This window comes from Gavia stellata, chromosome 11 (assembly GCF_030936135.1).
Source record: "Gavia stellata isolate bGavSte3 chromosome 11, bGavSte3.hap2, whole genome shotgun sequence".
Lineage (NCBI taxonomy): Eukaryota > Metazoa > Chordata > Aves > Gaviiformes > Gaviidae > Gavia > Gavia stellata.
Window position 1 is genome coordinate 7,109,039 of NC_082604.1, and position 23,031 is coordinate 7,132,069.

Genomic DNA, 23,031 nt, shown 5'->3' on the forward strand with positions numbered 1-23,031 from the left:
TGCTTGTACTACCATTTTTGCATTTCACTGGGCTTTTTCAAGATTGTGCTAGCTAATGCTTTTTTGGTTGTCATACAGTTTTCTTTCTGGCTTTCACATTTAGGCCTTCCTGGTTGTACAGAAGACCCCATAAGGAAAAATTTAAATCCATAAAAGACGATAATCCAGTCCTATTTATTTTCTGCAGGCAATATTTTTAGACTTGGATACTACAACTAATCTCAAAAAAAATCTGGTTTTGATTGGCTAAGTTGAAATAAGATGTCTTACATGAATACTCATCGGTACCACTCTCTTCGATGGGAGTAGCAGATGCTCACTACCTCAAAAAGTTACATCTGATAGTGGATTTTGCCATCCAACTTTAGGTGCTCAGATTGAGAATTTTGGCCCTAATGTTTGCTTCAACCTTAGGTTTTGGTCCACCTGACAGTGTCCCTTTAAGCAGGAGCTTCCCCATAGCTGCTTTCTCTGATTCTGAGATGTTTAGGATGCTCTTCATATACCACAGTTTCTGAAAGTCAGTGCTTACACATTTTAAGACACGGTGATAAGACAGTGTATGGAACTACTTGGCAGTATTTAGCTGGTACAGTTTCTTGTGGAAACAACAGAATTCCAAAACACACCACACTGAATGCTTATGGGTTATTACAAGCAAAAATCCCAAGACACCGGGAATTAAAAAGCGGAGTTCAACAAAGGAACACTGATATCATTGGTTGATATGAACAAAGTTGTGCCAAGTCTTCCTTCTTCATTTTTTCAAGTGGAGAAATAAACTGGGAAAGGAAGCAGAAAGGAAAAAAAATACATAAACTAACAGTTATTACAGAGTTACTGTTGCACTTTATCTCACAGAAGCATGTGCTGTCGGAGGATAGCAAATACCTTTAGCACACCTTTGCTGAAAGAGCATGACATGTCTCGCACACAGTATGCCTTCCTGGCTGGAATGGGGCTGCTCCTCCTGCATCAAAAGGAGTTTGGAGGTGGAATAGTAGTGGAAAGCAAGGGAGACTGCGGCTCAAAAGATAGAAGGGGCAAGGACTGATGATGATGTTAGCCACCATCCCCAGCTCCAGCAACACCTGCAGTCCCACATGTTGTAACTCTTCCTTCAGCAGGGAGCCAGACTGCTTTTCCAGGACCCCAGTACCAGGCTGGTAGGAAGCCTGGCTTGGGCCATTTCACCACCCATGGTAGCTTCTTGCTGTGAGGAACTACCCAATTTATCTGCATCTATAGCCAGCCCTGCATGGAGGGTATGATCTTGTTCCCATTCAAATCAGTGACTGGAGAAGCCATGCAGGCCTTGTCTGTGGCAGCACGTGGACGCTTGATGTCAACAGGATTTAAACATGTATTTGAGAGCTACTGTAAATAAATACATCATTGAGTTCAATACCCAAGGTCCTTCCTGAAGCTGCAACCTTTAGGCACTATTACAGGAAGATCAAACAGACTGAAAAAATAATTCAAGATCCGGAGCTTAAATACATTTAAATCTCACCAAACTTGCACTAGATCTCACCATGGTGAGCCATGACCTGGGTCTGATGATGTGACACTCAGGTTTGTGACTAAATACCCTAAACCCAACCTAAGCCATGTCAAACCTATTTCTGTTTCTAAACTTAGCAGGACAGGCACCCAACATTTAAAACCAGGAGGGAAACAATGTTATTACTTATATATAATTTCAGGCTTAACTTCCAAGGAGAAATTATGAGCTATTTTGTCTGCTTTTTATGTTCTTGTTAAGATACGCATAATGCTCAATGATGCATATATACACAGCAATCAACTCAATGGCTTCGCATCTGTCTTCCCAGGTTGCTGCACTATACTGCAGAACAAAGGCCTGTCTTTCCCTTGAAGCCAGTTGCCTTGAGTACCCAGTTAATATAGTTAATTAATATCTAGCCATTTCCCATTCTTGCCGTATCAGTGTTACGAAACCCTAGAATCATTCTGGGTCACTCTGGTGCCAGCATTCATAAAACTAATAAACTGCCACATGTATTTCAATCCATTTAGTCATGTTTACAGGTGATTCTCTAAGCTGCCTTTTCAGAAGCAACAGAGGAAAATGGAAGCATGCTGAATACAAGGCGTGTAATTTGAGAGCTGAGAATTAATTCACATCCACAGTTTGTCTCCTGGTGAATCTCTTCTGGGTTACTAGCTGGATTGTCTAACTCAAGAAATCTCCCTTTTAAGAGTTAATGCCATATTACAGTTATGTCACATAACGGCTGTTGCTAACACAAAGGTTACATAAATAAAATGTTCGGTTCCTGTCATTACAAGATCCCTGGCTCCCAACCAGCATGACTGCTATTATTCATTCATATGCTATCTTTTCCTATAACAAGTGTGTGGAATGAGATGAGCTTTTGAGACAAGAAATCAGTAAGACTTTGGGCCACCTTTTAACAATATTTAGGTATTCAAGATGCAAAGGGATTTTCAGAAGCACCAACATCTCAAATTCCAGCTGATGTGGTGGGAACTAGGCACCTACATGCTTTTTAAAAATTTGTCAGATGCCAATTTGCCTGTGGGCCTTCACCCTCTTTTTATAGGCAAGAGGTAATTCAAGCATTACTGTTCTCACTAGAAAACACCAGGACTCTGGCACTGGTTGTAATGAAAGGAAGATATCTGAAACTGCATAAAAATTTATATAAACCTGAAGAGGGAGAGTCTTTAATCCTAGGGAAAGTTATGTAACGTGCTAATGTAAAATACATTAAATGTCAACAGATTCTACCTATGTAAGTGTCCAGAGAGTTTGCAGTAACTCTCACTATAACAGCATGACACTAGGAGGGGAATTTCACAAATTAGTCAGTTTCAATATTTTATATCCATTTTTTGGTTTGTTTTGTTTTTTACGATATCAGCACTTTGTAAGTCACAGAGCTATTGAGATCATAAACAAAAGAGAAAATTAATTACTCACTTATAATTATAATGAGAATGACTGCGCATACTACACCAAGGATGATCATCATCTGTAAAAAGAAAGTTATGAGAAAAAAAAAAGAGAAAGTCAAGTTTTCACATGAAAGACATAAACCCCTCAGGTTTTTTGCTTTTACTTAGTGGCTTATTCCTTGCACTTTTAATTCTTGCAAAGACTCACCGTAACAGACTTGTTAAGGCCCCAAATTTAGTGTCAATTTTAGGAACAGCTGACCACCAGCAATGGACATAGCCTTTTGTCAAAGCTGGCAAGTTCTTGCCCGTCAGCTAAGATGCAGTGACGAACCTTGTCCATTTCCAGCAGTAAAGTAAAGAAAAAGTAAATTTCTGAAGTAAAACAACTCCAGAGGTGATTTAGGTGGCTGGATTCACACATGGCCACCTACCACTTTATACCGGAGTAATGTGATCACTTTTCACCACGTTCCCATAGTCAGGGAAGAGACAGATGGAGATGTCTAATGCCTAGCAGCTACTTGTGCTGTTGAGAGAGGTAGCCCATGCTAGCCAGCATGGTTTCCAACGTGTTAGCCTGGAAATAGTGCATTCCAAATTTGAAGTCTGTTCCCACAAGAACAGATAAATCAGAGCCAGCTGTGCACAGACCATATCAGCACTGAGTTGTGTGGGGTGGAGGCCCCCACATGAGACTTGTTGGATGCTAGTGACACCACCAGAGATGCTGCAGTCCAATTCCCATCATTAGCCCAGTAAGAATGGAAAGACTGAAAAAACAACAAACATGGACATGTCAAATCAAGGCCTTCATTCTTCCCGATAAATGTCTGGAGGACAGAGCCAGCCATCAGCTTGCAGGAGATTTATTTATTTTTCCCCCTCCTTCCAGAGTTTGGGAGCCAGAGGAAGGACAGGAGGATTTTGTTTGTCAGGGTAAAGCAGGAAAGGACAATGAGGAAAATAGAATGAGGGTAGGTTTGAAGGTCTAGTGTAGTGTAGGTCACTGTGGTGACTGCAGTCAGTATGGGTGAACCTAACAAAAAATCTGTGTCTGTAGCTCCCAAAAGCCCTGCTTCCTGCACTGTCAGGCAAAGCAACTGGGCAGTAGCTAGAAGAGGCTCAGGGGAACTGCTCAGCTAAATTTCTAACTTAGATCCACTTAATTTCTGGAGTGTTTGTGTGTGTAGTTTACCCAGAATATTTTGCCTTGCTTTACATTTCATGGCACTGTGGATTGAAGAGACAAAGCAGGCAACCGACTGGTAAGAGAGACATGCGGGATTCTCCTTTGGGAACTGGTGGTTTTATTTGGGTGGACATGAATAATCAGCAGCAAAGATGGTATTGAAGAGAAATGGAAATGAAGCTGAACTTTTGACATAGTGTTCATTTGTTGGTGGTGCATGAGTAGAAAGAAGCAAGGATATGGAGTCCTATATGAATAAGAGGAGCTGAAGTTTCTGAGTCCAGAAAACACAAATCCTGGAGGAGGTCTGAAAAAGCAAAGGAGAGTGAGGTTTCCTCTGCTCATGGAAAAGGATGAGACTTTGAAGACAGCAGAGGAGAGACCTGTTTGATTAAAGTCCTGCTCTATCTTAATCTGCCCCTCTTTAAGAGACTGTAATTTCCTCACTTCTCGCAGCTGTTTGTGAAACCAAGTATTTTTTTGGTAGTTTACCATCCTAAAGAAAGATCAAGAGGCTGATGATCTCTCACAAGGAAAAAGCTTCTTTTCTCCCACTACTTTCACTACAACTGTTCAGGTTTTGTGGTTCACACAGGGAACCGACATGAATTAACATGGAATGCTCTCCCATCTCTATCTGCAGGCACTGACCGAAGCATCAAAATTTGTATCTACATTTTATATAATGCAGAAATTATCTAAAGAAGAGGTTCTGGTAAAGATCAAAGTTGCTTGACTTACTATCCTGGAGCCTAAAGGGCAAGACTTCTCTTTCTCCCCTTGACAAGAAGAAACCACTTAGAGATGCCATCCTGCAAGCAAAGTCCCATTAAATGCAAGTGAAAGTAATGTCTGCCATGAAGTGATCCTTAACAAGAATTTATATTCCTTACCTTGCAATTTTTCCACCAGTATTTTCTCTTCAGTTTGGCTGCACTAGTTTCAAACTGTGAGGCACCTGCTTGCAATGCATCCGCCCGGTTGTCAAGCTCTGATAGCTTCTGGTCTCTTTCTAGCACCTTGTCCACATTCATTCTCATGATGTCTACCACCTGCAAAGGCACAGCCTTACATTAGATTCCACACACAGTAAAGCCGAAGGTCACCCATATGTTCACGCTCTGGAGTATCACACATCACATATCATGGCCATTTGCCATTATGGTGTGTGATGGCAATTACCTGGACAGTGCCTCAAAAAACATGCCTATGGAAACAGACACAGTGAGAACAAGATGAACATAGCTATACTGTGCTCAGATGCCATTAAAGGTAAAAAATACAGGGACATCATGAAATACTGTAATTTGTTTCATTAAAGCTTTTGATTTCTTCTAGCCTACAACTAGCTACTTCACTATAGATACAAAAAACTGAAGGAGACCAGTACCTCTACTACAATTTGGTTGACATTTGTCCAGTCGTTACTAGGACCAAGCCATTATTTTCCCTACACATTTAATATCATTTCTGTACCTGAACTAGAGAAATTGGCTAGATAAAGGCCACTCTAAAGGGAACTGTATGCATTTCCTTACCAAGGAATTTACTCATTCTGCAGATCTTTTTCGGACAAGATGACTTCCCAGCCATAATTTGAAGTCCTGCTCGGAAGTGGAGGAGGAGAATATTTTACCTGAGAAAATTCAGCCTGATGTGTAGCAGGGAGATCATGCTACCTCACTGCACAGCCTCAGTGAAAAAAGTGTGCACAGCCAGTACATAATAGGAAAGGCCCGTTCATGCATATATTTTATACATTAAGTTAGACAAAAATCCTCTTCTAGCAAGCCAGTAACTCTAAATATAAATCCTGTACAAATTCATCACTAATGTAAAAGTTAGACAGTATACCAATCTCAGTAAAGTTGTGTCCACTTATTCTAGCAGTGAATATGGTTGCTGGTCTATTACTTCTCAGAGTCTGTAATAAGGAAGTCCATGGTTTTTGTATTTAATATAATTTAACTATTACCTGCAAAAACCCAGAGTTATTAAAAAAATAAATTATTTAAATACAGTGAGATGAAACTGGTAGTGAAAGTATCGTTGAAAGGACTGGCATAGGGTTAAATGCTGTTCCAAAACTCAAAAGATTTGTTTCGCTTGTCTACCAAACCTAAAACAAAATCAAATGTTTTGGTCAACCCAAATTTTCTTACTGGCTTTTCCAAATGAAAACCTTCCAAGCATTTAACTTCATATCAAATTTTAAAAAAATTTGTTTTCATTTCTCGGCTAGTATTTAGCTGAATTTTGTCTTGGTACAATGTTTCATAGTGAAAATTTTCAACTATTTGAAAGTGCTGAAACAAAATACTGTAACATTTCCTATCCATTCTCTCCTTTTTTTTTGCCCAGAACTATTTATTGAATTTAACCTGACTGCAGTGAACACTTGTCCGGACGAAACTGCACTTTTGTCAAATAAGTAAATGTTTGTCTAGACTAAAACCAAGATACGAGCCTTAGAAAATAAGATCTAGGATGCCTAGAGAAATCAGAGGGGAAAACCCATCATGGATATAGCTGCAATACTATATCAGCATTGATATAGCATTAAAAATGTCAGTCATTTTACTAAGACCAAAAATTTTCTCTTAAGCAAAGTCGTGATCGTGTTGCTGAGTTTTGGGTTTGGGTCTGAAGTGCTGTGCAGCACAGCGCTTGGAGCAGAATAGCCAGAGGAGTGGAGTGCTGTGCTGTGGTGTTTGGTGCCACCTACAGATTACTTTCCTACAAGACATAAAAGAAAAACAGCTAGGAAAGATCTAGTAGGAAGGTCAAAGCCATGCCTAACAGATCAGATCCTAGGTGCTATAAACCGGTTTCACCCTAGTGACTTCACAGTACTGAAAGCCCAGTGGCCCCCTTGGCTATTCTGATACTGTGATTTCCCTATTAAACAAGGATCTGCTGCCCGTGTGCTATCCAGTCAAAACCCATAGCAACCTCAGCCTCCCTCTCAACGGGAGGTGAAAAAAACATGGACCCTGATTATCACCTGCATACTCCTTGAATCCAAGAGCTACTCACTGTCCCCACATACTGGATAAGAGTTCCTGCCAAAATTACACCATCATCCTTCACAAGAAGACAAACTTGCATGGACTTGAGTGAAAAGTCTCAGAATACAGAGTATCTTAAACACAAAACAGGGGTTCACTAGCCTCACTGGAGCCATCTCCATTGATCTGCTTGAAGAGCCCTATGTATCTGACCTGCATCACTTGTTTTAGACAGTAACTAGCAATTATTTTTCATCTTCTAGGGACAATTACTTTTGGTGTAGCTCACATAAACAATTACAGCACCATCATGATGTAATATGTTCAGGACAAGAAGTTTATTTCATTATTCTGACACAAGACAAAAGCTGAAATGTAATATTCCTTTCCCCACTGCAAGAGACACTCCACTAACATCAATGAAATTAGTGTGATGTGAAAATCAGAGATAATGAGAGAAACGGGCCTAGAAATTTCTGCAGCCATTTCTGCAGTGAGAGAATGTTCTTGTGATCAGCTCTGAGCATCAGCAAGGGGGAGGCCAGAAAGACCCTGTTTCAGACCTTCAACAAAGAAAAAATTCTCAAAAAGACAAAGCTCAATTTGACAGGTGTATTTAATTCACCTTCAGAAATGCATTTGAGTTGGATGTTGTGAGGTCTTCTCTACTATTTTTAAAGCATACCTGGAACTTTTGAAAATAGAGGCCTTTATGCATGTAAATAGCTATTGTCTAATGTGTATTTTATTGAATTGGCATTAAAGAATCACACAAGCCCTGGCCACTTCCCCATGGACAGTAAACAATTAGGTACTTAAGTCTTTGTAGGGGTTTAGCAAAACTCTATACGTAATACCCAGCACACAAATCTGCACAGCAGCAATGATGCTATAGCTGCTACTGTACTGCTGGTACACTCAGGGACTACACCCATGAGCAGTGGTATGCTCACTTATTCCCAGTATCACAGCAGTTAGATGGACACTGGCATTACAGCCGAGGTGGTGGGGTGGTCTGTGTGCTACAATAATTTAAGGATCCATGCTGGAACAGGCACGTGGTCCTTCAAGACCAACAAAAGGAGTGGGGATTTGTTGAAGATGCTGTTATGACATCAGGTATAGGTACCTTTCTTTGAGGATAAATTGTGATGATTAATCAATAGAGCTCTGGCTAATGAACACAGCCCTCAGCTGTACAATTCTCATGGCTTGAATCTATCTATGAAAAGCCTATGGTCTGTCGCTGTGAAACAGCCTGAGATTAGTGTCTAACCTTTAGGAACGCAGGAACATGTTAAAAGACCTGGTTCCACTGTGACATTTCCTCCTAATCTGACTGACTGGGATGAATTCCTGAATTGGCACCAATGCCCACGTTTATTCTGCAGAAGTGTTACTGGTACAATGATGTTCGTACTCAGAATCTCTCATGTATTATCTGCCTCCTCATAAATGCCATCCTTTGGTAAGCCTTATTTCCTAGATCCACTGCCTTCAGACAAGCAGGAGTTGCTGGATCACTAGGGAGGAAAGCATCTTAAAGAAAAAAAAACCAAACCCAATCACATCAGCATTCTTATGGTGAGCAACAAATCACCTAGAGCCACTTACCTCATCCACCCGGGCTTGTGTCTGCTGCAGCCGTTTGTTGCTTGACACATTGGTAGCAGGAGGTGGCCCTGCAGCCCCAGCACTGGTGGGACCTTGGGTAGGAGCTGGAGCAGACCTAGACCAAAACCAGCAACATAGAAAGTGACTGAAACCGTCTTCACTTGTTCACTACCCTTTTTCTGGAACAAGTCAAAAGTACATATCTCTTAAAAGGAGTTTTCCATTGTTTCACAGCCCACATTTTCCATTCCTAGGTCACAACCCTGGTGTCCCATTCACTCCCATGATGCACTCCCCTACTCCTTGGTGTTTGGCTGGAAGCTAACCAAGTAAAGATAAACAAAAGGAGAGGAGAAGGAAATGGAGGAGGAAGTGGGGCTAAGAATTGTACACATCACGGGTTTAGTCATCTCAGGCATTCAGCAATGCTTAACCACCTCATTGGTGGTCACCAAAAGCCCCACCAGTGCAGCTGGCCAGGCTTGAACACCTGCCACGGACCCTGGATGAATATTTGCAATGCTGTGAACAGAGCCCCAGTCTCCTGAACATCAGCTCTTTTCTTAAGCATCAACACTGGCTTTCCCCAGCTTGCTTTAAAACAAAAGACAAAACAAAAGTCCCTTAAAATCCAACAACAGAACCGGTCTGTCTCAGTACATGAGCTTGTGCAGGCAAGCCACCCTGCCGGCCTGAACAGGGTCCCTCAACCTTAGCCAGTCGTTCTTCACACCCACACTTTAACCTATGAAACCTTACCTTTCCTTTCAAGGGACCCCGTCACTTCTTCCTGCAGTGAAATAAAACCCTTCCTGAAGCTGCCTAGGAAATCCCTAAGCATGTGAACTGAAAAACATCACAAATCCCACTCATGCATTACCAATGCCTTCCCACAGTGACAGACTGAGAGAACACAGTGTTTCTCTGTGAATCATTCCCTTTTACATCCTAGGGTCTGATTAATGCTGCTGGAATTATGGCCCCATTAATACACTGTTAAAGTGCCTAGGGGCACTTAAGTTAGCTCCCCAAAGGTACCTTAAGCTGCAAAATTCAGCTTGATGATATGATACTGTCATATCACCTGTGGGCTGAGATCCCTACAGATATCACTGACCCTCACAGGCTCCCAGTGATGGAGCAGCTGTTTGCAGACCCAGAGCACTGCTGTATCTTACACTTCTTTTTTTTTAACTGTGGGTGAGAACATCATTATCAAGTTTTAGTTGAAAGAAAAGAACTTGTGCTGCACACAAATTGCTCATGCTTTGAGGACCTCACAACCACTGTTAAAAACATAAAAGACCAGACGCTGCTGCCACCTGCAAAGGAATTACTCCATTGAAGAACCATGGGCCAGGATCCTAACAGGATTTATTCTGAGTTTATGCTGTTGTCACAAAGGATCAAAATCTGACTATAACATATATCAGACTCAAATAACGCAAAACAAGATCTCCCTGGAGCATTAACAATTTCAAAGGGAGTTCCTGGTACAACAACAGTGCTAAAATTGAAATTGTGAAATTTCTCTGCAGTCAAGGAAGTAAACAGGCTTTTTCCCAATCAACACAAGCAGATTTTTTTCTATGAAAACATTGTGTCACGCTGTTCACTACTATAAATGTTAACAGAGCTCCCCTCTTGAGCTATGTACTGTTAGCATCCCAGAGGCTACAGAAGCGAAGCACGTGAGAAGGTGTTTTTCCCGGCCACATTTTCCCTAGGAAGCATAGCTTATAAGTGCAGCGGTGTTCTTGGTCAAAGATGTATGATAACTCAGATATTCAGTGCTCTGCCATATATCTTTTCTGCCCAGTAATCTTCATCTTTTTTGTACCTCCCAAACTGTCCTTAAAATTATTTGGCATAAAGTAGACATTTCCCAGTTTGTTCTCTTCCAGCAGCCTTGCTGCCATCTAATTTGGTTCCAACTGTATTTCCTGGGGCTTCTCTGCTCCCTGTCTAAGGGAGGAACGGATGGGAAGAATGGGTGTTTTTACAGCTGCCCTGACCATCCAGGCAGAGTTACTGTAACTACCAAAGAGAGATGGCAATCTTTATGCTAAGGTACAGCAAGCTTGTAATTAACATATCCATCTTAATTAAATACATATAATCTAATACAAGAGTAACCAGAGCTGGGTGCTGCCCGCAGTGCAGAGCTACTCTTTCCAAGCCTTTAGTCTCTGGAGTGGTGCTCTCTTTACACAGTAAGAGCAGCTGCCTCGCTCACAAGGTCGTGAATCAGAGCAATGAGCTGCCTCAAGCAGAGGAGTGGTCACCAGAAGAGATGCAGCACCCACTGCAGAGGGGACAGCACAGGTTCCCAGACAGGCTCTAGGAAGTCAGTCCTTTAAGTGCACGGCTTTAATGCCACCAGCAGATCTTGCACGTTAACAAGGCATGAGCCCTCTCTTGACATTAGGCATCATGTAATACCTAAAATAGACAAAACAAGCACAAAGATACCTGCATCACCTCTCCTCCCAGCCTCCCAAGGCACTTCAGAACAGGACAGAGGGTCTCCATGCTTCTCCCTACCAGTATTTGAGCTCTGTGGAAACCATCCTGGCTGGGCAACAGCAGAAGGCAGTACCTCTGTGAGCTAATGTGGTTCCAGTTGCACGAGGCATCTGTTAAGAGTTTGTCTTTGAACCTAAGTTTTCTAGTAAAGAAGGGAACTGAAGGCCTACATCACCGGAAAGCACCAATATTCTCTGGGATATCTTGGTGCAAAAACACTAGAATGAAAGTCCAGCCTACATTTGCTTAATTCTTCTGTTATTGCCTCTGTACTGTGTCATATCAGCTTATAATTTCTCAGAAGCATTATTCAAAGAAATTTATGAAAATATTAGCACTACATTAGAGAGGCTTTCTTTTGAAATACATGAAGCATCACAACTTTAAAGTCCAATTTCTTGTGGGCTGGCATGATTTTTGGGAGCTACAAAAGAATGCAAAAATCCATATAAAAGCTCCATCACTGGGCTCTTAGCCCTCAGACTTGTGTACTGCTTTTTTTTCTTTAGGAAAAGGAAAAAAGTTACCATTGATGCTGAGAATCTTCACTCCCAAGAACAGGTCAAATTAATTTTGAAGGTGGGACAAAGCTCTGTTATCATTGGTGAAAAAGGGTATAAATCCCTAGAAAATATTCTTAAATGGCAACCACTCTGCAATATCAGAGCACTGGGGTGCACTCTGGGAGAGCGATGGGTACACTTACTTCAGCAATAACAGTACCACACGCTTAGAGCCTTGGCAGTTAGGTCATTCTTTATATAACATTAGTTACATCCTCACCCCCCCACCATGCCAAATTTTGCTTCAGTTAGCACATGAGCAATCTGACTGATTGAAAGCAGGTGCTGGATCTGTGTATGTGTGCAGCCACCTATGAAGAAACATTTGGGCACTGTCTTAGTGATTCAGTAAAATGGTCTCAGCTGACTCAGATGTCCTCAGTTCTTCTGGTCACTTTGCTGGGCCTGAAACTGGTAGGTCAAAATCATGACTAAGAGCTTTCTCATCTCACCTGGATATTTTGGAAGCAATTTACTACTTAGCTCTAACGGTTAAAGGGAGCTGCAACTTTAATTAAGAGAGAATTGGAGGTATCCAGTGTTACTGTTTTCTGTTTCAGCACTGGCTGAAAGAATGTTAAGGATGACTGTGTATCTAACATTTTGGGAAGCTGCCTGACACATACTTCCATTTTTGTTCATATGTGTGAGCTACGTAGGAGAAACTTTTTGTGTTAGTCAGGCTAGGGGAGGGAGATGCACAACGCGAATACCAGGAGGATGCCAGGCCACCACTGTGACTTTGGTACAGTTTACTTTAGGACCTCAATAGCTGCTTTCAGCAACCTGTTTTATCCATCCAAAGTGTTTTTAAAGCCTCCAGCTACAGTACCTAATCCCTTCAAAGTCTTTATCCTAACAACACCACAATAAGCTAAGAAAAAGCTATTATCCCTGCATATGGCTGGGAAACAGGTACAGGGAGATTAAGTGACTTGCTCAGTGGCACAGGAAGCCTGCGGTAAGGCAGCCCAGGCCTCTTCATTGCCGTCCTTCTGCTCCCCTCTTCTTCAGCTACTGGCTCCAAATCAAAGCTCACAACCTATTTCTAATAGCAGGAATTATTTTCTACCCCTCAGACTTAAATAGTGAGAAACACACAGTTAAAGGTTACAGCACAAGGAAAGTGAGAATTACATCAGACAGCTTTAGCTGGTATCAGCTGGCAAAGCTCAGGGGAGGGGGCACCAATGCAGCAGAAGATTTGACTAAAGATCCCTATAAGAAGTGAAATGAAGGAGGCAATTTTCTATGAATCTCAGTTTGATTCCTCTTTCCTCAATCCTTTCCCTGTTGTTCAAATAAAACATAAAATTGCACTGCCTCTCTTCCTCTTTATTTTTTTACTGTCCAGGTACCATATTTCTGTAGTAAATATTTACAGTTGTAACCAAACTTATGTATATTAAAGACACTGTTCTTCCATTTGGACCCCTTCAAAAGGCATCTACCCATTTGGGCTTGACTGCTTAAGTGGGGTTTGACAGTCTGTGGTTCCACAGGCATTTAAAAAAAAAAAAAAAAACACAACAAAAAGCCCTTTATTTAATTGTAAAATAAATCAGAACATTTCCATAGCTCTGTACGCTTGAGGTTTAACTCTAAAACAATTATTAAAATTAGCTACAAATGCCAATTAATACACTACTTTAGTGACTACGGATGTCAGTGAAGATACTGGACCTAACAGTAACTGTAGAAACAAATTGCTCTCACATTGTCCCTGGTGCTGAGAGTGTTCATCTGTGAATTTAGATGCATCTGAATGCCTTGAGGCAGGGAGGATCTCTAAGGAAATAAAGGAGCTCTATAGCACTGGAGGTTTGCTGTTAGTTTTGAACTTGCTTTGTTTATTCCTATGCGATAATAGCTAAAACCATTTTTCTACTGCTAATTCGCAAAGGGGGACTTTTACTATAATACTTAGTGTCTTCTGCTTTCTGGAGGGATTTGCTAGTTCCCAGGTTTCTGTTAGTCGGATTCTACCACATAGGATTTTATTTCTGCAGTAGGTCAGTTTAACCAACACTAGCACAAAAGTTTTCTTAACAATCAATTTGGCTATGTGTAGTTTGACACAGTCCTAACGAAATCTGGTCTAACCAAAGAGGGCAGACTAAAATTCTGTGCTAGCCTATTTACATGCCATCTCTCAGAGAAATTGGTACTTTTCATATCTAAACTCCTTAAAGTTCTGGGCGTTCCAGACTTGTGTGCTTAATTGTACAAACTTAACAATAGTACAGGCCTAACACAGTTGTGTGTGGACAATCCTGTTTCTGTTTGGGAATATATAGAGGTGTGTGTCTAGAAATCAAGAGACATTAGCTACCCATCCCAACGCTTCCTACCCAAATTTTTGCTTTTCCCATAGTGAAATGGGATAGGGTCAAAGGCAGATCCTGTTATGCTTTCAAAACCACACACTAATTCTGTCAGGAGAGGTTCAGAGAAAAAACTACTTACTTCTAACGCCCCCATAAAATTAAGTGTTCTTCAGGATTATGTTCTCAGCCTTCTTACAAGTAGATAATGAAGTTCTCTGCCTATAAGGTGAGATGACCCTTCAAAAGAAAACCCTGGCTAGAAAGCATGACCTACCCAGTTCAGAGATAGATGCACTCAGTAAGGTAATTTGCTTTTCAGTTCAGTTGCCCACTAATTGTATGTATTTCAGATTTCTAGCTGATCTTCACCCCTCCAGTTACTAACTAGCCTATTTTAATAGGCTAAATTTATCCTTGTTTTCATTCTACTAATCTCACTTTCACAGGGGAAAGAAAAAGCTGCTCCATGGGAGTAAAGAAAGTCATGATATTATAAAACTGGTTAGGGTAAAAGATAATTGGGTTATTGACAGAGGGGTATCACTGCTGGGCTAGTGGATATTTGCATACTTGGGGGTGGAGGGATTTTCAGACTATGGAAAGATGTTTTCAGTTTTCTGAGATTTCACAGAGGGAGCAGAATTAACTACCAACAAGAGCAAGCAGGCTTCCTTCACTACCAGGGAACCATCACTACTTTTTCAGAGAAGTTGTTCTTAACTGTGCTTTTCAGTGTTCCATTCTAGCCCTTCAGTATTCAGTAAAAATGTGACTATTGCCAATTAAATGGCTACAGACTTTAACTTACACTCATTGCATTTTATGACTATCAATTTTAAAATGATTTCTCATGCTACTTTGTAATATGTGGATAGTAATGAGTAATAGTGAATTGGTGGCAGGAAAACAACCCCACATATAAAAGGAATTAGCATTTGAGATGTCTTAATTTTGTGAAGAAAGTTCTGCTTAGAACACATTTCTGTTCCCAAATGTGAGTTTCATGTGCTACCAGCAATATTCTACAAGGACTCTCCCTTATTACAAAATATTTACTCTGATCATCAGCCAAAGAATAATACCCTACATTTAATGTCCTGGGAACACATTTAATTAAATATTCCCACCAGTTTATTATGACTGCATTGACCATCTGGTGTGCTAAATATGCACACAGAGGAAAAATAGAGGAGCCTTAAGACATCATCTTTAATTTGATCATCACTTGTTATGCTAGCAGGGATTGACTGATTTGTCTTCTCCAGTATCTCCTATTCAAGCCAAATGAGTATTACTTACAAGGCTCAAAGCACCTGAATTCTAAATCAAGCCAATTAGTTCAGCCAAATGATTTTTGTGACAAACATCAGAATTTGCCAGAAAGAGTTGCATTATTTCCATAATTTTTCTAAATTGTAGTCTTCACAACAACCAGTTGCGGTAACTCAGGTGGGATTTCTGTTAGTCAGAAAAGTAACACAAGGTAGGATTCCTTTTCTGACATATCAACACTACAGATTTTTTCAGATCCTTCTTTCCCCTTGCTCTCCCCTTTTGCAAAGGCTGTGGCTTAAGATAAAGTCAACACAATGCAGGGATATTGATTCATGTGTTAACCACTGACCATGCTTTGCAGAGTAGGCTATGGATGTGCTTGAAGGATGATTAAGGGTTAGATGACTCAGGGTGTTAGTGTACACATTGTATGTTCACAAATTCAAAACTCAGAACTACACTATAGAAGCCAACCGTCTAACATATGCTAGTGTTAAGTGATCACCTATCCAAAAATGCACCTGCAGGCACAAACTAATTCTACCATGTCTTTAGATCCCAGTCTGCTACTTAAACCACAGTTAGGAACTGTGTTGACCCAGACTAGACTAACCAAATCTGGGCTTTTACACTCTGTGATACGGGTTTTAATTTTTACACCACAGCACTTGCCTCTCCAAAAGCAGTGGCAGTGGTGAGGGTTCCCCATCTCTTCCAAGAAAGGCAGAGCAGCAAACTAAGTCTCTCTGGGAACAACCGCAAGAGGGACAGAAGAGCCCCATACTACTGAGCACCCAAGGGAGCTGGTTAGCTTGTGGGGCAGCCCCACTGCACCTCGCTGCATGTGGGACCTCTGCTCCTCTACTGCCAGCAAGACAAGCCGGAGCAGGGAATCTCCACTGCCCTGCTCAGATCAGCAGGGGATTTTGCCCCTAACAAACCTCTGCATTAGACTAGCTACAGATCTGGGTAATCTCTGATCCAATTACAAGTATTTTTTCACTGCTACAAGGACTGCAAATCTATATACTTAAATATAGAGAACTGAAATAAATAAACAACTCTAAAGTAAATAATCTGGTTTTGAGGTCATTTCCTCAGACTAACCAGTAGCTTTAGCGAATTTTAGTCCCATTTTTTTTTTTCTTAGAAAAGGGTTAATTCTCATTATTTGATGATTTGAAACTAACTGTAATCTTTATACTAAATGAGGTTTCTTTTAATTAGAGTGAAATCAAATACAGGTGTAAGCAATTATGAAAAGCTTTCTCTTAATATTTATATTGACATTAACATATTGTGAAAAAAGAGAAATGTAATTTCTTGTTTTCTAAATTTTGTTTAAATTCTTAATTTGCATCAGGCTGGTTTTGGATAGAAATTACAGTTTAGTAAAAAAACGTGGAAAATCCATCATGTGAAATATTCATGATAGTTAATAACTAAAAACTATCTTCAGTGCAATGTCTACACACAAAAAAATACCAAAACACTGTATTGCACTAAAAGTCAGTTTTTAAAAGGAAGTATTATATCTAGTTCCTAGGTAGTATTGACTGTACCTTCTATTACTTCTTACAAGATTTCAGAATTAGCACATTTCAGGCTCTTATAGTAATTCCTCTTCATTATCTGAAAGAATACAAGTTGGTTTTGTGGGTTGGTTTTTTTTTTGCCTTTTTTTTTTTAATTTTCTTGATTTTTCTCAATCTGTTAACCTTGAGAGTCCAGGTTATGATGTGGGCTAAAGGCAATAAAACTGGCACAAAGATCAGTTCTGTGATCTGAATTTGTCACAAGATGGTTCCTATTTCAAATTAGTTGAATATAGATTAAATCTAGTGCTCAGCATGGGTTGCCAATTTCAAATAGATTCAAAGGTGTAGGTAAATGAACATACCGTTACAAAAAATACCAGAATTTTGTTTTAAAAAAGTTCCTTATGCTCCATCAGCCCCATATGTTTTTATCTTAATCTAGCCCATTTGAGCTGATGTGGTCTTCAGCTCCATCCCTGAGAGCTCTTGACTTCGCAAGGTGCATTGGTAGCAGCCTTTCTCCAGTTACTACTGCAAGCTCTCTCTTGCACACTGAGGTTACCTTACACACCTGGAAAATAACACAAAGACTAACCATCACAGGAAGAGTTGCATTTTTCTCCCTAGAAAAAACTTTATTAAAGGAATTTTAGTTTATAAATAGGAGAGTGCTTTTACTGGCCATAAAAAAAAACCCAATCCAAAACCACAAAAACAAAGAAGAGATTCAACAGAGAAATCAAAGCCTGGATAACACAGTCTTTATTTTTCTGTGCTAAGTTACTGATCTGAAATTAGGGGAAGAGAAAACTGACTGCAAACTGAAACAACACTGGATTAAAGCAGAAAATCGCCAAAGCACACCAGGCTGTGGGGGAGAGGAAGCCTAAGAGAACAAAGCTTCACTCAGTGCCTTAGTGAGATATGCCTGAAACAAATCAAAAACAAAGCAATAAATACACTGAAAACTCAGTCAGTATCATTGCTGTCCTTTTCCTCTCCATATTGGAAGAAAAAGAAGAAACACAATCTGTCTTGGAAACTATAGAGGAAATACATAAATACCAAATATGTTGCTAGAGAAATGTTTCAAAAATTCAGGACTCTAAAGCCAGAGTACATTTGAACAAGCGAATGATGTTAAACACCCTGGTCTGCCAGATATTCCAGATTCACAAACCTCTATTTTCAACCTCTAGAGCAATCACTAAGGACACATTCCGTGGAAATGGTCAGCTTTAAGCAAAGTCTTAAGTTCTATTTCTGAACACGAGCTGATGTACTTGAAGGTTCATGCTGACGTGGTACGTTATGGTTAGACTTCACCTACGTTCTCATGCAGAGGAGGAAAAGCATCCACTATTTCTAACTTTCCCTGTAGGCTTCCAGGATCATGGACTATATCCAAAGGAGTAAACCGGCAGCAGCTGGGCAGGGAGTGGGAGGGAAGGATCAGGGTAGAGCTTGACTCAGCCATCCCCTACTCGCTGACTCATGTACTGGTGCAGAAGAAACTGCTGTAATTTGTCGCTGGTTGCAGTCAGTTAAAAGTTAACTCTGATACAGGGGAGCAAGGAAGACTGAAAGGAATGGTAAGATTGATATGCTTTCACTACTTTTAAGTAATATTTTTTGGATCAAGGATGTTTTCTGTGTCTGTCTTTTGAGAGACCCAAATTAAAACCTAGGAGGCTTGGGGGCTTTCCATTTGCCTGTAAATTACTTCCCAGCACTCTTGTTACACTTTAGAAGGAAATCAGCTATTAACATGCTCCTTTTTTTAATTAAAAAAGCCCCAGCAACAACAAAGCAGCTGAAAGAAAGTCACATTTCCATCAGCAGTGAAATGTTTTTGTAGCCTTGCTATATGCATCTATTCAGTGGCAGTTTCATCACAACTGAACTTTATAGAGTAATTACCATCCTTACTTATATTAAAGCTTAATTATCAGGAGGCTTATTAAGCTTAAATCTTCTCTAACTACTTGGCCAAGAGAACTACACTGAACATTTTATCCCACCTATTCATTAATTAAACAGCAGTCACACAGTATATGCAAGTGTTAAGAGAGAATAGCAAAAGTATCTGTACATAAAGTCAAACTTTCATCCTTATTTCTTCACAAAATGTCATGTTCAGTTCATGAAGAGCTGCCATGGAACACAGCTACCATTTGCAAGTGACGGTGTCCTTATCACAGGTGCTCCACCTTCCCACAGTGTTACAATTCATACGCAATGTTTTTTCTCCCCATCAACATCCATCAATTACTGAAACTAGATTCCATTTAACCAATCAAATATATTAAAGCAATAAAAGGAAACTTCTCATTTCAAACTCTCATTGAATGAAAAAACCCCAAACCCCAGAACATTTTGAATACAACAAAACGGGAGTTTTAAAGACCTTTTAAAGAAGATCTTTAAGACTACTTTGCTAAATAAATAATTTGGCAAACTAATGTGAATTCATTAAATACTGCCTAACTGAACATTATACGATCCATATTGAAACATGTTTTGAGCACTTCAAACATGTAAAATAAGATTTGTCTATATCATCACATCTCTCCTAAACTCTTCAGACTCCCATCCTCATGCGATCACTGAGATCCTTGTAGTTTCCCCTTAGACTATGCTCCCATCTTTATCTTACCTTCTGTCTTTCTCTCAAAACTCTGATTTTTTTTAATGACCATCTTTGCTTTACACAAAGACCTGTGTTTAAATCATGTTTCCAGAACCTGTAGTATGATTTCAGAAATTTACAGACATACTCTGTGGATCGATGCTGAGATATGGCATCTGATTTTCTAATTTATTTGAGGTATTTAAATCAACATTGTGCACACCTGTATATTTGTAACTTGCTACAGTCCAGAAACTGAACTTCAGTTTTGCTTTTTTTTTCCCCAAATAAATCCATAAACTTCTGTTAATTCAGCAAAGACCAGTTTATCTTGGTTCTATCTTTTAGTCTTGTTACACCCAAGAGACTGCCTTTTGCTATTTGTTAAAATGCTTAGACACTTTGCTGAAAATCTGTTGTGAGTTGCATCATCACTATAAGCAGCCCTTGGGGTTATCTAGATAAATGGAAACACTCTCTTCCATGTCTGCTGAATGAGTATTAGTATTTTGCTTAGCATTCATCTGAAGCTTGGAAGGTAATTATTTTTACACTTCAGAAGTAACCACTTGTTCCTCATCTCCTTTTTGGAAAACAAAAAAGTCATTAGGATTGAGGAGAAACTTTTGAGATTTAAGCCTGTTATGCTTTGAAAGTCAAAGACTTAATCAAAATTTGAACTGTCCATATGTTATTCAAGTGAGAAGAAGAAATTGGTGAGAATCATATCTAGGACAAAGCAATCCATTTACAATCAACCATAAAGTCCTGTTTATATTAACAAAGAAAAAGTCAGATCGCTGAAGCATTCCCATAGCTAACCTTCCTGCCTTTAAAGCTACTCTTCAAGCTCTCTCAATCTTTCCATCTGTGTTACGTCCCTTGAAGGGCAAAGTATTACCTCCTGCTATTATGATTGCAATACAGATACATACTTTAGTTTAGAAGCAGATGTTATTCGTGCAGTTTGTTTCCATAAAAACAGCTAAATAACTTTCTACAGCTATCCCAATTAAATATTGGGAAGTAAAGCCAACTGTCCACAACAAATTCAGCCTACCTACAGCAAGATTCAATGCATTAATAGAGCTACGACATTTTTCTTTTTTTTTTTTTCAGTTCCACTTTGGCTCCTGTATCCTTTTTTATTTGAGTCATCATGATGATGCCTGTGCTGTAATGCAGGTCTGGCACAACAGGTTTCAGACATACAGGTCTTCAAACACTATTGAGAACCTTGTGTATGGCATACAGGAGCATCGTGATGCACCAAACAGAGGAAGAAATGTGCAGGGCTGTAATCAGTTCCCTAGGTAACAAAGAGATACTATTAAAAGAGGAAATGGTACCACAGTGGTAAATAAATGAATGCATACAATAAAGGCCCACAAGCATGACTAACTTTCTTGGATACTGCAGAGAATAGAGAGCGGCAGAGCATGTAAATTCATGCACCTTGTATCTGTGAGGAAACAGAAAAATTCCTCACCAGTTAGAAGGTCAAATAATACCCTCATTCCCAAGTTCCTTTTAGGCAGGCAGGAACACTGCCTCCCAGCCCTTTTCCTCTTACCTCACTGCTACTTTCCCAACTCTCTTTCACGCTACAAACAGCTACTAAGCAACAGGAGGTTTGCAGAGAATGAGTCATTCTCATGTGGCTGATAGGCTGAGTGCAGGATGGAGATTAGTGACCTGACAATGCACAGCCCCAGAATCATTGTGCTTCCAGATAATCAACATGGTCACTGAATGCAGCAAAACTAAATAAATTATAAATGCTTTAAAAGGATACAATTATAAGTCATCTTTATAATCCTCACAATTAGATGTGTTTGCCTAGAAAGAAGACTGCTGTATGTTAGATGCACAGTTGACACATGGCATTAAGCATTCCATACCAATAAGGTATTCCCTTACAGTCACCTAGCCAATAATTAAAATAGATATTATTTTGATGGCAATATGAAATCCATAGGCTTTGGACTGATAGTAAAAATTTTGGGAACTAAGAAAAAGGGAAGTGGGGCATAACCAAGCAAGATCAGTCAGTTCCAAATGTAAGCAACAGATTTTGACATAACTGGGAGTGTTTCTGGCAGGAGACATCCTTTTGACTGAGGTTTTACTTTTTTTTTTCCCTAACAGATAATGGAAAATAGAAAATTTGTCTGGAAAAGGCCTCAGGAGTTCATGTAGACCATTCCCTTATCTCCAGGCAGGACTAACTTCTACTTCAGAACTGAAACAGGTTTGTCTGCCTCAGCCTTGTCTGTTTTTTTTCCCAATGATATTTGTATCAGACATTTTGATGGTTCATTTAGCACTTCCAACTCAAGCAAAGCTCCTAGGGCACCAGACAGAGCCATTAATCCTTGCAAGTATGCTTTGCAATATTTAGTCTTAGGGCCCGTAAGTGAGGACTGGCCAAAGTGTATCTGTAGCATAGGTCCCTCAATCATGAATCAGCGGAGGGACTAGAATATCTAGAAAAGAAGGAGTTGTAAGTTGTGAATATGAAGAATCTTTGTGCCTGCATGAAAAGCTTAACAGAAAGCTCTTTATTTTATCCATGAAGTCCTGCAGTGGCTGAACATCTATAGAGCAATTTAGTACAGGAAATTAACAGAAGTAATTTTCCTTGCTAAGTTTGGTAGAAATCACACTGAGTCTGGTGGAAGTGTCTAAGAGATCTTTTGCAAAGTACATTTTAACCTGTGAAGAGACCTGTTCAAATCAAAGCAGAGTTCTCTCATTGCGTCTTCTCTTTAAAACTGCATTGATTCAGTTTCATAGTCTTAATTAGAATTGGCTAACTTCCCCCAAAAAAATTTAATAATGCACTCATAAAACCATTAAAATTTACAGTACCTGCTGTCTGTGAATATTTAAATGAGTGAGTTAACTGAGACAAATATTGTCAAAAAGATAAACTACAATGTTATTGGGAAAACAGATTTTGAAGCCTGATTCCAGTGTTCAAATTGAGGAGAACACTACAGAATTAATCCAGCCTAAATGAACAGGCCACATTTCAGGTTTTTTTCAACCAGATTTCAAGTAAAAACAGCTAACAGCTTGTGAGTAATCCACTGAATACCAATTCTCAGAGATTACTTGCAAATGATTTTTCAAAAAAATTGTTAGATGCTCAGACTTCTCATAGGCAATTCCAAATTGAAAAGTCAAAGAAATAATAAACTGTGAAATATTGATTCACTTCAAAATCATAAAAGTTACTAGTGCAAGACTTTGTTATGCAGGCTATTTAAAAGGGACTGAAGTAATTCCACGTATACCTATGCATGAATATATATGTATGTATGTATGTATGTATGTATGTATCTCAAAACCTCAAAAACAGTGACCATCAGAGCTCACGGAGAAGATGCTAGATACTAGATTATTCTCCAGTC

At 39.7% G+C, this 23,031-nt stretch overlaps 1 protein-coding gene across 1 annotated transcript; it reads right to left on the reverse strand.

Annotated features, from left to right (window-relative positions):
* Positions 1-748: 748 nt before the first annotated feature.
* LOC104256458 (vesicle-associated membrane protein 2) lies at positions 749-18,463 on the reverse strand. Its single transcript, XM_009810915.2, is given in 7 exon segments — positions 749-782; positions 2,969-3,020; positions 5,029-5,187; positions 8,758-8,872; positions 11,811-11,833; positions 11,835-11,936; positions 18,317-18,463. Coding segments are annotated over 7 exon segments (615 nt in total). The 3' UTR covers positions 749-765.
* Between the last annotated feature and the right edge of the window lie 4,568 nt (positions 18,464-23,031).